Below are 17,021 nucleotides of genomic sequence, written 5' to 3' on the forward strand. Positions count from 1 at the left end.
TTGTAAAGACTTATAGGCAATATACCAAAATTCTGAGCAGTAACTATTTTTACTGGTAGAACTAAGATAATTTTTAAAAATATTTTGTCTTTCCTGTATTTTTCTTTATTGAAAATGAATGTACTAATTTTATTGGGAAGAAAGATTTTGGTTTTCAGTTTTATTAGAAGCATGGTTGATAAATAACAGTGACAAGTAGCATTTGTGTAACTAACAAACTATTTTAAATTTTTGTTTTCATTTTTACTTGTAGGCCAGAAATGTACACACAGGAGAGTTAGCTGCAGTAAAAATTATCAAGTTGGAGCCTGGTATGTATTAAAATCCTTAAGATAATTTTGGAACAATTTTCTTCTCCAGTTCATAAATACAGGACTTAGAGACATACTCCATATTACCTTCCTTGTTTTCCTTCTTCCCAATGGAAGCCTTTATATGTTCTGGCAAGTTGGTAGGATATCTGCATTATGGTATACTAAATTCCACTGAAGATAATTAAAGGCAAGTTTGATGTGACAGTTTTGCTAAATAAAATTTGAAATGTGCATATGAAAAATTGGAAGATGTATTAGCTGATAATTTTAAAGTAATTTACAATTATAATATTTTAATTTTAGTTTTAGCTATTATGAAAAGTTGATTAGGAAAGTATTCAATGCTTTTGGGGGGATATTCATATAATATTCAGGATAATGATATTCTGTCAGCTGTTCCCTGACTAGTTGATTTAGCTTTGATAGTTCTGATCTTAGCTTAATGCTTATATTTAGCACTTACGTGTATTGGGAGACTATTTTAAAACACACTAATTCATTTTTAAAATAAAACTGTATAAAACCTAATCAGTTTTTTAATTTTGGTATCCTAGAAGGTTCTAATGCAATCAGTAGTAATTTTTGGCCAGGTACATGAATATTTTGGTGATCTGTTTGCAGGTTTATAAACGGATGCATGTAATACTGTGTGACCATAACTATGCCAGTTTCTTAAAATTTGAGCAGTTAAATTTTTTTGTTTCAAATACAATCTTTGGATCATTTTATGCATAATTCATTAGAGAGATGATATTACTAAAGTAGAATATACTGGAATACTTTAAAATTAGACTTTCAAATGCAACAGTATTTGAAATTATTGTAACACTATTTTATGCCTGGCGTGGTGGTGCATGCCTGTAATCCCAGCACTGAAGAGGCTGAGGCAAGAGGATCCTTGCAGGTTCAAGACCAGCCTGGGCTACAAAGTGAGCTCAATGCCAGCCTGAACTGCATAGCAAGACCCTGTCTCAAAAAGAAAAACAAAAACAAAAAATAAAAAAAAAGAAACACTATTTTAGAGTCCTCATACTCAGTATACTTGATAGATATAGCATGAATTTCAGAATGTCACTGATACAAAAGAAGGAAATATAAGAGAACTGTACAAACATATGCCTCTCTTAGAAGAGTTACTTGAGTGAATACTCAAAGTTCTGTTCAAGGAATGGGTATAGTCCACAGGAAACAAAGATAGGTATCCCTTTTCTGTCTGCATTGAGTCACTGGCCTTGCTACAAGACTTTTTTATTTATTTGACTTGAACATGTAGATAATTATAATTCATATAATGAATTACTGACTATATTTTTAAAATCGTATGAGTCTGATTTCTTAATAAGCCATATATTGGAATTAACAGAGGGAGACAATGCAATGAAAAGAGAAAACTATGTCATGCATATGCTGTTATTAACATAAAAGGATTAAATGCTGGTGTCTTGCATTTAAGACCCTTTAAAAGACTAGAACTTCTCACTTTTTGGTTTTTTGAGACAGAGCGTTGCTGTGTAGCCTAGGCTGGCCTTGAACTCACTCTGTGTAGCACAGTGTCCTCAAACTTGTAGCGATCCTCCTGCTTCAGCCTCCAGAATGCTGGGATTATTACAGGTGTGTGCTACCATGCCAGCCTCACTTGTTTTGTAAAAGCTTCTGATTTTATATTAGGGGCCACTTAGATATGAAGATAGGATGGAGTAATATATAAAATCTTCCCTTCAAAAAGAAAACATAGACGTTCAGTAAATGCTGATGATGTGGTCTTAGTACTGTGTTTAGCCACTTTTACTTCCTGTGATTGCCTATTTTATGCTTTGCTTCCCTTCTGCCAGGTCATCTTTTATTATTGATGTTGCTAGCACTTTAACACTAGCAACTCACCGGGTTTTAATTTTCTCCCAGTTTGTTTTCTGTCTTCGCACTATGCTTAGGATACTTTTCTTGTCCACGTAGAAGTATTATTTTTCTCTTAAAGTTGCTTTTTTTCTCTCTGTCTTTCCCGTACTTAAGCCTTTCTACTAGATAGCTATAAAAAAATTTAACTGTAATTTCTCCCAACTGTTTTCTTTCAGAGTTTAAATATTTGCTCCATCAGGAATGATTTTGTCATAAGGGGTAAGAGAGGTCTTGTTCTGTTCTTTTTCAAATGGCTGCAGTTTCCCTAAGCCATTACTATGAAATCTTTTATTCACAGGTTTGAACTTTTCATTATATATTATAATCCTCATTGGTTTTTTTTTTTAGATTTTTTTTGTTTTTCTCTTTTTTCAGTAGAATATTAAATCATTTTTATGAAGTGGGAGAAGATACCCACAAGATTAATTTAGATGTTTGTTTTTGTTTAGAGATAGCATCTTGCTATGTTGCCTGGGTTGACCTCAAACTCCTGGGCTTCAGCAGTCCTCCTGCCTCAGTCTCCTAAGTAGTTGGAACTACAGGCATATACCATCAAGCCTAGCTTCCTCATTTTTGAGCCTTTGTTAATTACATAAAATTTCAAAATGTGTTACTGTTGATATTATGTAAGTTACTGATTTTGTCAGACATGTTCTGTCTCTGGCAGTCTTAAAGAATTCATACTGAAAAAAAAAAAAAAGAATTCATACTGTTTTTTGTAGTTTTCACATCTTTTAAATTTTTTTATACCTGTACAATCGTATTCTATATAATGATTATTTTGGCCCCAGATTTTTAAATTTTAGGATAATGCTTCCAATAGTTAAATAATGTTCTGAACTGACTCCTGAGGTCCATAACTGTATCTTCATTTATTCATTAATAAGCAGTTATTGAATGCGTAATATATGCAGGGTGTATCCTAGAGGGCAGGAATGCAGAAAAGAACAACAAAAGTAAAGACCTTGTTCTCGTGGTGCTTGAGTTCCAGCAAGGGAGACTGAGTAAAGATACATACATAGCGTGTTAGTGGGTCATGCTGATCAGTCATGTCAGTCGTTCTCACTGCTGCTGATACCCTTTGTCTTTAGACGTTCCCTCCTCTGGTGCCTTTTGATGCTTTTACCCTGAGTGTGACTGATGAAGCTCCGGCACTGCCAACCCTGCTTTCTTCTTTAAAATTTATATAATGTGTACCAGTGAGAGACCTGGTATATCTGGGCCTATCATTTTGTACTTTTTCCCCCTATTTTATATCTCCTTTTATCGTGTTTGTCTGTAGCATTCTACACAAATAATTAACATCAAGTTTTTATATTACATACTTCTATAAGTTTCTACTACATGAAATACATTTGAAGGTTTTTAGAAACGATTTATGGCTGAGAACATTGTACATTCACAGGGATTCGATCCAATAAGCATTCTTAACTACTGAAGACTTGAGTGTATCTCTTACAGTCATGCTGTCTCACGACACTGTGTTCTTTTGTAAGTTTTGTACTTTAATTCTTTTTAGGTCAGCAGTATTGTAGGCATTTCGTTTGTAAAAAGTTACTCTTGAGTTTTCTGAACCCAATCTGAATCCTTCCTCTTTTAATAGAGTTTGTCACTATTATTATGTAAAGAGATCTTTGATTTTACATTTATTATGTTCCACCACTGAGCTACATCTCCAGTTTCCTCCTGGAAGCTTTAAAAAAAAATTATGACTGAGGGTTTCTTTTCCTTTTGCTATTGATAATTTGAATGATACACAGTCTGTAGGAGTTTCTTTTATGGTTTGTTTTTCTTTTGTGTGTATGTGTATGGTATTGGGGATGTAATTCAGGAGTGCTCTACCACTGAGTTACATTCCCAGCCCCATTTTTTATTTTCTTATTTTTGAGACAGGGTCTCACTGAGTCACTAAGTTGCCTGGGCTGAGCTTAAACTCAGGATCCTCCTCCTTCAGCCTACCAGAATGCTTGGAATATCATGTCAGCATGCACCACTATGCCTAGCTTTTTAAGGGGAGGGGAGATTCACTAAGGATTGAACTTTGGGGCCTTTTCCCTCAGCTATGTCATCAGCCCTTTTTAGATTTTGATACAGGTTCTCGCTAAGTTACCCAGACTGGGCAGGAACTTGAAATCCTCCTGCCTCAGTGTCCCAAAATGTTAGTATTACACTCATGTGTCACCATGCAGCAGCTCTGTCTACAGTTTTATCAAAGGATAGCTTGTAGAGCTGGGGATTTAGCTCAGTGGCACAGCGCCTGCCTGGCAAGTGTGAGGTTGTGAGTTCGATTCCCGGTACTGGGAAAAAAAAAAAAAAAACAACAACAACACAAAGGGTAGCTTGTAAAACTTCAAATAATATACTTGAAATTTGTGGAATTTCATTACCTCTTTCCTTAAGGAATGAAACGTGCTCTGTTGACTTCCTAGGTCAAAGGTGTATTTGCACATTTATATTCTTCCTGCCTATTCACCTCCCCCGCAGTTTGAAGTCATTGGTTTATTTTGGGGTTTTAGTCACAACTTTCTGTGGGGTATGAGTACCTACTCATCTGTGTATCTTCTAAGAACTGTGTCTATACATATAGGGACTGATTATTTAGACTCAACTTTCTGTTTAAATAGAATAGTGCCCAATATTGATTTTTATGTCATATCCTTGCCATTTTGACTTTAGTATTTTGTATAAGCTATCAGTATGACAAGCCACATCATAAAAGATTTTTCTGTGTTAGAAATAATAATTTGTTGATTCCATAAATTAGTTGTTCTTCCTAAACCTGTTTTTCCCTAAGTCTTCCCCATTAGTTAAGCAGGCCAAAAATCTGAGCATTAATCTTGACTTCTCTTTTTCACTTGTATTCCAGAGTCAATCTGTCAGCAAATTCTTCAGCTCTACCTCTAAAGCATGTCCTCAACCCATCTTTTCTCTATTGCCGTCATTTTATGCCTGACCTCCCTGTCCTTCTCCACACTTCCCATTTCCCACCATCTAGTTTCTGCAGAGCCACGGTACTGAACATTTAAAACATAAATAAGATCATAGCTCCCTTCTGCTTAAAATTTGCTTGAGGCTTTGTGCCTCCACTTAGAATCCTATACAGACTTTCAGCCTTGCTCATAAAACCCTACGTGATCTGCTAAGCTAGTCCTGTTCTGCCCAAGGTACTGTTTTCATCTTTATTCAGAAAGCCTCTGGTTGTTCAGAGCCAGCTTACATACCACGTGTGCAAAGAGGCTAATTAGGTGTAGTCACTCAAGCCCTTGTTACTTTAGTTCTTCACATGGGGGTGGCTGCTGATTACTTTTCTTAAATATACTTGCCTTTCTCTCCTAGAAGGTAAGATCTATAAGAATAGTGATCTGTCTTCACTGCTGTATTTCAGCACCAAGGGCAAAATAGGCACATACTGGACATGAAATAAATACTCTTTCTACAAAAGAGCATTACAGATGTGTTTTCTGTTGCCTTTGACCAAGAATGGCATTTACGTAGGTATAGGATGATTGAGTCACGTATTCTCTTATCTCAGAAAATCTGCACACATTTTCTGCCTTGAATAGTGCTGTAGAGAACTGTAGGGCCTGCCGGGTATGTTTCCTTTCGTAGCTGACTTGCTTCTTCTGCCTGATTGCTGGTTAGAGCAGAAGCTTTTATGGTTCAGAGTAGTCATTACAACAGAATACAGTATATCTTAGTATACAAATTAATTTCCTACAGATTTTTTCCCCCGAAACACAGTGATCTTTTTTTTTAACCTGCAATTAAGAGTCTTTTCTCTATTTCAAGCAAGTTTCTTTTAAGCCAGCTGTTGGGGTACACATCTTTAATCCCAGCACTCAGGAGACTGAGGCAGAAGGATTGAGGTTTGAAGCTAACCTGAACTGCATAGCAAGACCTTGTCTCAAGATTCTTGGATTTTTAAAAATTTTCCTTGCCTTAGGAATGCCGGTTATTCCTCATAGCTCTTGAGTATCTATAATTCTTATCAGTTTTTTCTCCAGTCAGGTTTCTCTTTAGGTATCTTCTTTCTGTAATGTTAATTTTTTTTTAAGTATACCACCACATCAGTGGCTTACTTGTCTCTTTTGTTTCTACACCTTCTTCTTTCTAAGGCTTTTATTAGTTCTATACAAGTATTTTTCTTTAGTTTCCCACCTCCTAAGTATACCAGCATTCTTTTTATTTCCTTCCTTAATTTACTTATACTCTTCCTTTTTCCTTTCATTTCCCCGAAAATTTGAAGCACTGTTATCTAACATTCACTTTCGAAGTAAATTCTTTGTCTTCTGCATCCTGTGTTTCCTTTCTTCATTTTTCTATAGAATTTTTGAGAGGGATCAGTGTTTCTTTTAGCATTGTCAGTAAAGCCAAAGTAGATATTTGAACAGACTTAAATTAATGTTTAGATCAAAAATACTATATGATAGTACATTAATTTCCCCAACATTCAGTTCAGTACTTTTTAAAATTCCAGGAATAGCTGTATTTTAAAACTGAATTCTTAACTGCATTTAGCAGCTTTTAAAAAAATTGCACTAAAGCCAGAACAATACAAAAGCACTTCCTTGTATTGATTTAACAGATGAACTGGTTTAGAATTTATTTAGACATGAAAAGATAATTATTTGCCAATACGACCTAGAAAAAGCCTTATGTCTGGAAAAAATATAAAGAAGACATTTTTAAGTAAGTAAAATCACAGCTGTAGATTTAACTGTACTTTTTCCCAACAGTTAAAAATAGTTTATAGTAATTACAGAGTCCTAAATTTTATTAATGATTTACTGACTTGCTCCTGGCAGTTTAATTTTATATGATGATCAAAATTTTACTGCAACAGATTGCTTTTGAAACTCTTCCTATTAGTTAATAAAATTAGTTACTAAAATAAGCCTCAGAGTTAAAAATAAAAATAGATTAACACAGAGCATTAGTATTTTAATTAGCTACAAAACAATTGTGAAAGAAAATGAAGTGACCATTCTTTCCTGTGTTCTTGTTATCCTTTGTATACACAAGCAAATGACTATTTTCAAGAATGATTTAACTGTTTCCATCTCATTTTTTGTAGTAGCTACTTACTAAATATAGTATTACAAATAGTGGCATGAAGTCAAATTTGACTTGCCGTGATCAGCATAGAACTACCACTGATACTGTGTATTAGCTGCATTTTTCATCTGTTTGATCAGGCCTCAGGAGCTCCCTAGGAGAGCAGGGAGACATTATTGTGGTGCATGCCACCTTGTTTTCCTGCCTTCTGTCTGAATTTCAGCCTACTGTCTAACTCGTTTTACAGATGCCTATTTTGCTCCGTAGTCTGTAGCTAATAGTGGCAGACAGCCAGAGCAGGAACAGAATCCCTCGGAAAGCTTATGGTCAGAATCCTACTTTCCCTTCTTCTTTCTCCTCTCATCTCATTATCCCTCTTTTATGGTGAAACTACATAATGTTACTTTAAACTTAGGTAAAGTACAGTTTGTTAAATATTGTTATCCTTATGGGAATAGAAGTAAGAAAATCACTGCTCTACATGATTAGTGGATAAACTTTTCTTTATTCACTTACTTATTTTTTAAAATACTAATTTGGAAATAGTCATGAAGTAGGCCATTACTGTATTTTTAAATAAAGTAAGTTAAACGTATTTTCTTAGGGAGTTTTCAAAATTAGTAGGAATCTTTAAATATCTTTCAACAAATGTTTAAAACTTACACCACCAAGAAATACTTCATCCTGTTGCCTGGAAATATAAGCAGATAAAGTATAATAAGTGAAAAGAAGTCCAAAGATACCCAAAGACTTAAGTAGCCATTAATTTGCCTTACCAAGGTTCTTGAAAGTAATGATAAACAGGTGCTTTGGCCAAATAGAAAATATGTTAGCTACTCTAGTTGAGTACTACCTAATATGGTACTGCTTTTCAGAAACACTATTTGAAAATTTAACAATCTCAATTTTTAAGAATGTAAGTACAATATTTGTACCCAGTGTTTGCTGTTTAGACAAGTCAGGTTTAAATTGGTGAGAAGTGGGAAGTCAAGAGCACAAACGTACACACAAAAAAATTTATTTGTATTGGTTTTAAGTAATATATGTAGAAAACCAACAGTGGTTAACTAGAAGTGTTGTGCCTTAAAAAAAAAAGTTAGAAGACAGGCTTTGGCGCATGGCTGTAATTCCTGTGCTCTGGGAGACCGAGGCAGGAGGATCATGAATTTGAGCCCAGCCTGGGCAATGTAGTGATTTAGTGAAACCCTGTCTCAAAATAAAGCAGTTAAAAAGAGCTAGAGATGTAGCTAAGTGCAGAGGTCCTGGGCTCAGTCCCACTATCACCAAGAAACAAACAAAAACCAAATTACTTGTAAAGCCAACATACTCTGTTTTCCAGTTTACTTTAGAGCACAAAATTAAATTGCAGTCAGTATTTTTTGTTACTTTATACTAAATGAAATATAATCTTCAATGTCAGATTCAAAACTGATGATTCAGTTTCTGATTCTAAAGTAAATTCAAAACTGATACCGTTTTTCTCTCTGAAGTTTTTAGCACCTAAGAGGGGCGTTCCAAAGAAAATTTACTAGAAATAACATTTTACTTACTAACATTCTATATTCATTTTCCTCAATGGGAAAAAAATTATATTTTCTTATTATCAGCCAAAACAGTCAAATTCACAAGAGTGCCAACATTGTGATACAGTATTTTTTTCATGAACATGTGAAACTTAGCAGATGGAATATTTAACATTGCATTCATTGGTTTTCTAGAATTGGTACTGTTAATTTATTAGCTGTGCGTTGAGCCACCACTAAAATCAGTTTTCCCTTTGTTATCTACCTTTAACTTGGTTTATTTCATAAACATCAGAAATATATTTAGTATTTACCAGTGCAGAAAACTTTTGATATTGCCTGATGTTCCATGTGTTAATTAAAGATCTAATTTTTTACCTTGTGATTTTCCTATAAATGATAAAAAAACACTTAGATTACTATTATTTGGTTGGTTGGATGGTTGGTTGGTTGGTTGTTTTGTGGTATTGAAGATTGAACTCAGGGCTTCTGCACTGACCTATATTTCCATCCCTTTTTAATTTTTTTATTTTTAGACAGTCTCACTAAGTTACTACATTGCCCTGGGCTTGAACTCAAGTCCTCCTGCCTGAGCCTCCCAAAATGCTGAGATTGCAGCTGTACTACACTATATCCAGCTTTTTAAACATACCTACACACACACACACACGCACACACACGTATGTATGTTTAAAAGTATTTTTAACTTGAACATGCAACTGTATTAAAATATTAAGTTAAGCTATATTTACATAATTTAATTTTTTATGATAGTTAAGAGCACATGTCATAAATTTGCTATCTTAGCTTTGTAAGTATATAATTCATGAGGTGAGACAGATTTTCTAAAATTTTTAATCTTATAAAATTGGAACTATATCCATTAACTCCCTTTTCCACAGTTGATAGTAAACATGATCCTACTTTTTGTGTCTCTAAATTTACTATTGTAGGTGCTTCATACAAGTGGAATCATACAGTGCTTATATTTTTCTGACTAGATTCCTTCACGTAGCATAATGTCCTCAGTGTTCATCCGTGTTGTATGTGATAGGCTTTCTGCCCTTTTTAAGGCTGCATAGTTTCCATTGTATGTATTTCACATTTCGTTTACACATTCATTCATGGAAGCCCGTTTAGGTTGCTACTAGCTCTTGACTTGCGTGAGTAGTGCTTTGATGAATGTGGGCATACGTATACCTCTTTAAGACCCTGGGTATGATGTTTGCACATATACCCAGAAGTAGGGGTACGGGTGTATATTATGATGGTCAGTGTTGATTGGACAGAGAGACACCTAGTGAGATGACTGGATTGTGAGGGCACTAATTTATCAATGGATAACCCGTTCATGAGTTTATGACTGAATAGGATGTTAGGAGACGGGGGCTGTGGAAGTCGTCACTGGGGGCATGCCTTTGAAGCATGTGATTCATCCCTGGCCCCATCCTCCCTGGCTCTTTTCCTCTCTCTCTGCTTCCTGGCTACCATGAGGTGAGACACTTTCATCTACATCTTCTCCCTGTTTCTGCCTCTGAGCTTGTCCACCATGTACTGAAACCTCTGAAATTGTGAGCCAAAATAAACCTTTCATTCTTTAAGTTGTAGATGTCGGGTATTTTGGTCACAGCAAGGAAAAGCTGACTAATGCAAGAAAAGTTTGATTTGGCTTGTGGTTTCAGTCTGTGATTGTATAGCTTTGCAGAAACACTAGCAGAGGGCATGGTAGAGGAAAGCTGCTCACCTCGTGACAGCCTGGAAGCGGAGCAAGAAGTGGCAGAGGAAAAAAAGGGGGCTGGGGGGACAAGAATATACCTGTTAGTTTGCACCCTCAGTCACCCACCTTCTCTAGCTAGGCCCCACCTTCTAACAGCACACTCATCCGTGAACTCACCATTGGATTAATCTGTTGATGAGGTCAGCATGCTCAAGTTTTTGGGAGACCACATTTAAATGATAATAGGATCCCTTGAAATTCCATCCAGATTTATCAGTTCTAACGGATTTTGGGTAGAATCTTTAGGGTTTTCTTCATATAAGATCAGATCATTTATAAAAAGACATATGTTTATTTGTGCCCTTCCAATTCATGTGTCTTAAATGGTTTTCAGGGACATGGGCAATACGTCAGAAATATTATGGAGTCAAAAGCATGTGTGAAACATTGGAGTATGAGTACAATTTGTATATACATAAGAGGGATCTCAGTTGTACTTACAGGAATGAAAGGAAATGGTGGCTTTAGAGGTGATTTTTTTTCATTCTTTTCTGCATTGGCTGCTGCTTCTCAGAGAGTTAAATTAATGTGGCTACAATAATATGGAATAAAACATAGAAGTATGAAAATGGTGGTTCTCATTGGTGCCCATGTGGGATGTGTATGTTCTTAGTTAAATTTTGTCAATAGAGGATCCAAATGGGAATATTTTGCTAATATTAGTCAACCTTACATTCTTCTCCAGAATGTTTAGGGGTTTGATGAACACAGATTTTAATCTTGGAGACATAGCTGTCTACAAATTATAGATACTGGTTTAATTATTTGCTTTGGCAAATCTGTGATCTACCGTGTTACTGGGGGGAGGAGGGTGGTGAATCCAACTGCATTGTGTCTTGCCGCAACCAAATGCTTAATGCTTAGTACCTTTTTTGAATCTGAGGGTATATTGCTTTAGGATTTTTTACAATTGCAAGAAATCCTTATGAGGATATTTATTACAAATGTTACCTAGAAGGTCCTTTTAGGATGTAACTTGATACTGTTTTGATGAGCTAATCATAGGAAAAGCCACTGATAGCTAAGTAAACACTGGTATTGGATAATTTTATTTAAAACTAAGAAACTAGGAACAAAGTCTAGCCCCTAAAGTTAACCTGATACTAAGGTTGTATCTGTTTAGAGTATCATGTTTGCCGACTTCAGTGTAAAAGTATAGCCTAGAGTTGCAGTGTGGTGCTGGACAGGTGATGGCGTGGGAACAATGGACAGTAGTAGGCCTCGTCCATCACAGAACCTGGCATTCAGGGTCGTGCAGTACTTGGTGGCCTTATTAGCAATTCCGTCTCAGATCACTGGCCTCAGAACAGAGATGAAGGCTGTGGTTGCTGCTTTAGTGCTCACTGAGCATGCTAAACTTGAACAATGATACAGTGGTTTTTCCAAAAAATGTAAAACACAAATCCCTAATATCAATACCTTCTAGAATCCACTGTTTCATAACTAATACATCTCTGCACTTTCATTTCTTCTTTACAGCTACTTCGTAGGGCTCAAGCCAGTCTGAGGAGCTTTTAATCATTTAATTACCTTTTAATTAGGATTGGTTCCAGTATTTACTATCTCAGACACAATGTACCATCTCTCTTGTCACCCCCTGGATTCTCTTTCTGACTGAAGTAGGTTGCTTTTTCTTAGGAATATTAGGCTGAACTGTCTTAACACACAAACCTTACATTCCTTAAACAGCCAGATTATAAGTACCTGACCTCAGTGGTCCCCATCTCTTTCTGCCTGTGCTTTGGTGTGACCCGTAGCTGCCCTTATCAGAGAATAGAGGGAAAAAAAATATGCCCAAACATTGAATCTCTAGTGGAGTCCTTTTCTGTATAAGGGCACACTCAGCAACAAGGTTTCCAGCAGGACATCTCTAGGAACATTGGCCATAATCATTAAAAGTCCACGGCCTTTTACTCTAATAGCCCACTTTTAATGCAGCTCTGTTGCTGACAACAGACCGTCGCCGTGGTTCACATCTTCAGGCAAATGTGATTAGCTCATACCAAGCTGTGAATTACATCTTCACCATCCAGTTGCCCACCCTGGTCCCTTCAGCAAACGAGACGCACTGCACAAATAGTAGTTCCTGCTGAATGGAAGTGGATTTTCTCACAGGGATAAGGAAAGGCTGGCAATGGTTATACCTTTAGAATAAAACACACTAACACAAACGGGAATGTCAGGAAGATAAAACTTGTTTTTAATAGAAGAGGTTGGTACTTTAGGGTGTATTAAATTCAGAGTGCTACCAAGACATTCAGATGGAAATATTAGAAGGTCGGAACTGATGATGCTGAGACACTGCATTTGTCAACCAGTCTCTTCCTTAACCTTGCCAAAATACAAGAATGAAACTTTGAGAAAATAACTTCTCAAAACCTACACTTCTCAACTGAATGAATTTTAGTGGGAAGTAAACTACCACCTAAATGGGCATCATATAGAAGAATAAAATAGATCATCCAAATCTCAGATCCTTTTGACAAGGCTGATCTAGGCCATCAAAGCATAATTACATCTGTGGTAGATAACTGTTCAGTGTATCTCCCTACCAGAATGGCTTTCAAAAATAGTATCTTTATGTCAGTCCATTGCATGATACAACCTCACTTCACAGAATTCTCTGCCTCCTTTGCATTAAGGCTTAAAACAACAGATACAGGAAGAATGTTCCCAGAATTCGACTTGATTTAGTAAGCTGTATGTATTAAAGAAGGCACGTACCCCAAATGTCTGCATTGGGAATGACTTCTGTCTGTGAATTCTTGCTCTCAGCCGTATCTGTAGAGAACTGTTGCTCACTGTCACCAAGACCCCACCTTTCTGGATAGAAACGTCACATAGCTTGTCACCACCAACTTGGTTAAGTTGTAGTGTCAGAGTCAGAGCTGATTTTCCCCAAGCAGTAGTGGTTTGTTACTAGTAGTATTAATTCAGCCATATTACCAATTTTGACAGTTCTGTTTAAGAATTTAAACACCACTAAGAAGTTAAGCACCATATGTGAAGTGACTCCTCATGAGAAAAACCCAAGTTAGCTGAAGAATTTTTCAGCATAAAAGAAAGATATCCCAGCACTCAGGAGGCTGAGGTGGGAGGATCACTGCAAGTGAGACCATCCTGGGCTACAAAGTGAGCTCAAGGCCAGCCTAAACTGCGTAGTGAGACCCTGTCTCAAAAAGACAAAAAAAAAAAGAAAAAAAAAAATTAAAAAATTAGGCAAAGGATGCACCATGAGACCACATTAGTAAGTGAAATAAATCAGACACATGAGTTTAAATATTGTATGGTTTCTCTTAAATAAGAAACCCAAAATAAATAAAGAGCAGAATAAAAGGTAATAGGAAGTAGGGAGATAGATCCTTCTGAAATGAGAAGGGCAATAAGAGCTGGAAGGAGAGGAAGGTAAGGGGATGAAAAAGGCATGAAGCTGCCTCCCAAGGAATGTAATCAAGCAGTCCTCCCACCCATCTCCTCCGGAAAGCTGGGGCTGCTGGCACAGGTCGCCATGGCTGGCTTCAGAGCTTCTTGTTAAAACGAAGGAGAGGTAGTCTAGAATATAGCCAGTCATTGGGCATTAGCATGTGTGAAGAGTAAATTCTAATGCTGTAGTGGAAAAGACTCGGGTGGAGGAGACGGATAAGTGGTACCTGGTGGTCGGCAGTGGGCATGGGTAGCTGTGCCTTCCCCCCCACCAGGGTGGGCGGACGGACTGCGGCAGCCTTCAGGCCTACTGACTCTTGCCTGCACTGATAATGAGGAACGTGAGGTCGTCTTCTGTTTGGATTATCTCCACTGATCCTGTTACTGGCAGATCATTAAGCAATGAATTTTTCTATTGTATATACACAGCATATGTAATACTTGTCCAAGTTTACAGATAAAAGCTCAGCTATCTTAAAGGATAACTTACTCAGACTGTTATTCAGTCAGAAAATTGCATCATTTGGTTTACCTAAATCCTTGGAAATTGTTACTACTAAATGCTATAACTAAAGTATCAGTTAATGTTTACATGCAGTGACTGTTGAAAAGAGTTCCTTAGTGGCTGTTATGGTTTGTGTCTGGATGTCGCTGACAGAGCCTCACTGGGTCATGGGAGTTGGGCTTTTCTGAGGCAGCTGAATCTAGAGTTTGTGACTGATTCATGGTCCAATGCTGGGATTAAGGATGTGAGTGCTACACTCAGCCTCAGGTGGGCGGCCCGCATACAGTATAAGGGACAGAAAGGCTTGTCCCTGCTCTCACCATTGTTGCTTTTGCTGTCTTTCCACTGCCATGAACTGTTGCCCCTCTGCCTTGGAGCTAGCCGATTATGGACTGAAACCTCTACAAACTAAGCTAAATAAACCTTTCGTCCTTTAACTTCGGGTGTCAGGTATTGTGTATCAGCAACAAGAGGAAAATAACTGAGACAGTGGCTGAATTGATATATAATAACTAAACTAAATACATATTTAAACTACATTTATAATGGTGGATTCCTTAAAAGGTGTTTATAGAATAGCAAAATTATTTAAAAATTGTTTGACTCCGAATCACAGTAATTGGAAAGTATGAAAGAGAGCAACCTCTGGGTTCAGTGAAGATTTTGTTTATTTATCTAAGGCCCAATTTCAGAGTTTCCTTCTTGGCTCTGTATCATTTTTTAAGATGACTGAGGTATAGCCAGAGTCCATCTGAACACCACAGACTTTAAACCTGAAGTTGTTTTTCAAAAGACTACTGTAACACAATATCAAATGAAGGGTATTTTATAATGATGTCCTAACAAAGAACACTTAAATTTGTATCTTTCTCAGTTTCCAACATAGTGTAGTACTGCTACTGACTTTATTCTATCAAATGTGCTATGCACTGTGTATAATACCTCTTTCCCACAACATTCTCAACTGAGGGAATTATATAATCATCCACATGGGGACATAGGAATCCATTACAGGGCTGAGGATATAGCTCAGTGACACGAGTGCCTGCCTGGCAAGCTCAAGGTCCTGAGTTCGATTCCCAATACCAAAAAAAAAACAGAAGAATCCATTACAGAAATGGCCAACAATTTAATATACTAAATATGGGGATGCTGGGCATGGTGGCACATGCCTGTAATCCCAGCACTTGGGAGGCTGAGGCAAGAGGATCTCTGGGAGTTTGAGACCAACCTGGGCTACAAAGTGAGCTCAAGGTCAGCCTGAACTGCATAGCAACGCCCTGTCTCCAAAAAGACATGAATGAATGAATAAGTGAATGAGTGAATAAGTGAATGAATAAGTGAATGGAATATTTGGGAAAGTAGTAGATAAGAAAGCTAAGTAGAGAATGAATCCAGATGCTAATCAGCAGAAGAAACTGGCGCAGAACAGTTAAGTTGTTGAAATTGCGGTGAAAGTCTGAGCTAAGATATTAAATGAGGTGTGTGTAATCGAGAGCTCAGGCACTAACAGTTATGTAGACTGTCTTTACATGATACACATGGAGTCATTTCACTGAAATAAACACTGTTTGATGTAAAAAAGCTGGATGGAGATGGCACTGTTCTGTAATTACCATGAAATTCCTATAAATAAACAATACTTTATTTTAATATTTTTTCTAAAACTACTCAAGCAGGTTCGTTGTAGGCAACTTGGAAAATAATAACACAAAAGAGAAGAAAGCAAAATTCATTTCAATTTTAACATCGAAGCATAACAGTTGCATGGTTTTTTGTTTTTGTTTGGGTACTGGGCATCAAACTCAGGACCTTGCACTTGCCAGGCAGCCGCTGTGCCACTGAGCTACATCCCTGGCCCAAGTAGCATGTTTTTTGAAGATACATGTATATATTTAGCTAATATATCATGAAGCTATTTTCACATCAAAACATATTTAAAATGTGAGAGTATCTATAACTATAGCAGAATTTAATTAACTACTCTCATTTTAAACCATACCATAGTAAACATCTGTCTCTCAGCTTATCTTTAAAAAAAAATTTTTTGAAGCATCTGTGAGTTCAAAGATTTGTACATTCTTAACCCTTCAAGTTTTATAAAAAGAACATAGAAAATATATTTTGAAGTGTTAGAAATGCTTAATTCCACATCTGTATATAGTATTTATTACAGAGTTTTTTTGAATTTACAGAGATTTTGAGTAACATGATGACCAATTATTTTGTTTTTCAGGAGATGATTTCTCTCTGATTCAACAAGAAATATTTATGGTTAAAGAATGTAAACACTGCAACATTGTTGCCTATTTTGGGAGCTATCTCAGGTAAAAATCAACCCACCTAAAGCATCTGCTCTTTGTAGGTTGTATTTTCTTTGCCACCACTCTCCCTCTCTTCGTGTAAATGCTGTTGCAGGTGGGCATTTAAAAAATTACATTGTTGAAAGTTCTAAAATGTCTAATGTGGTCTTCCTTGATGATACAGTAATTAATCATGGCACCTCCATTTATATGATTATACTTTAC

At 36.6% G+C, this 17,021-nt stretch overlaps 1 protein-coding gene across 2 annotated transcripts in view; it reads left to right on the forward strand.

The window, feature by feature from the left end:
* Window positions 1-257: 257 nt before the first annotated feature.
* The window catches only part of Map4k5 (mitogen-activated protein kinase kinase kinase kinase 5), a 76,331-nt gene continuing 59,567 nt past the window's right edge, over window positions 258-17,021 (forward strand). For both annotated transcript variants that reach the window (XM_013510334.1, XM_005376823.1), the window contains exons 1-2: window positions 258-311; window positions 16,730-16,820. In XM_013510334.1, the coding sequence (XP_013365788.1) occupies window positions 16,765-16,820 (56 nt within the window). In that variant the 5' untranslated portion in view covers window positions 258-311; window positions 16,730-16,764. The remainder of the gene's footprint in view (window positions 312-16,729; window positions 16,821-17,021) is intronic.

This window comes from Chinchilla lanigera, unplaced genomic scaffold (assembly GCF_000276665.1).
Source record: "Chinchilla lanigera isolate Chin_1 unplaced genomic scaffold, ChiLan1.0 scaffold00008, whole genome shotgun sequence".
NCBI classification, from domain to species: domain Eukaryota; kingdom Metazoa; phylum Chordata; class Mammalia; order Rodentia; family Chinchillidae; genus Chinchilla; species Chinchilla lanigera.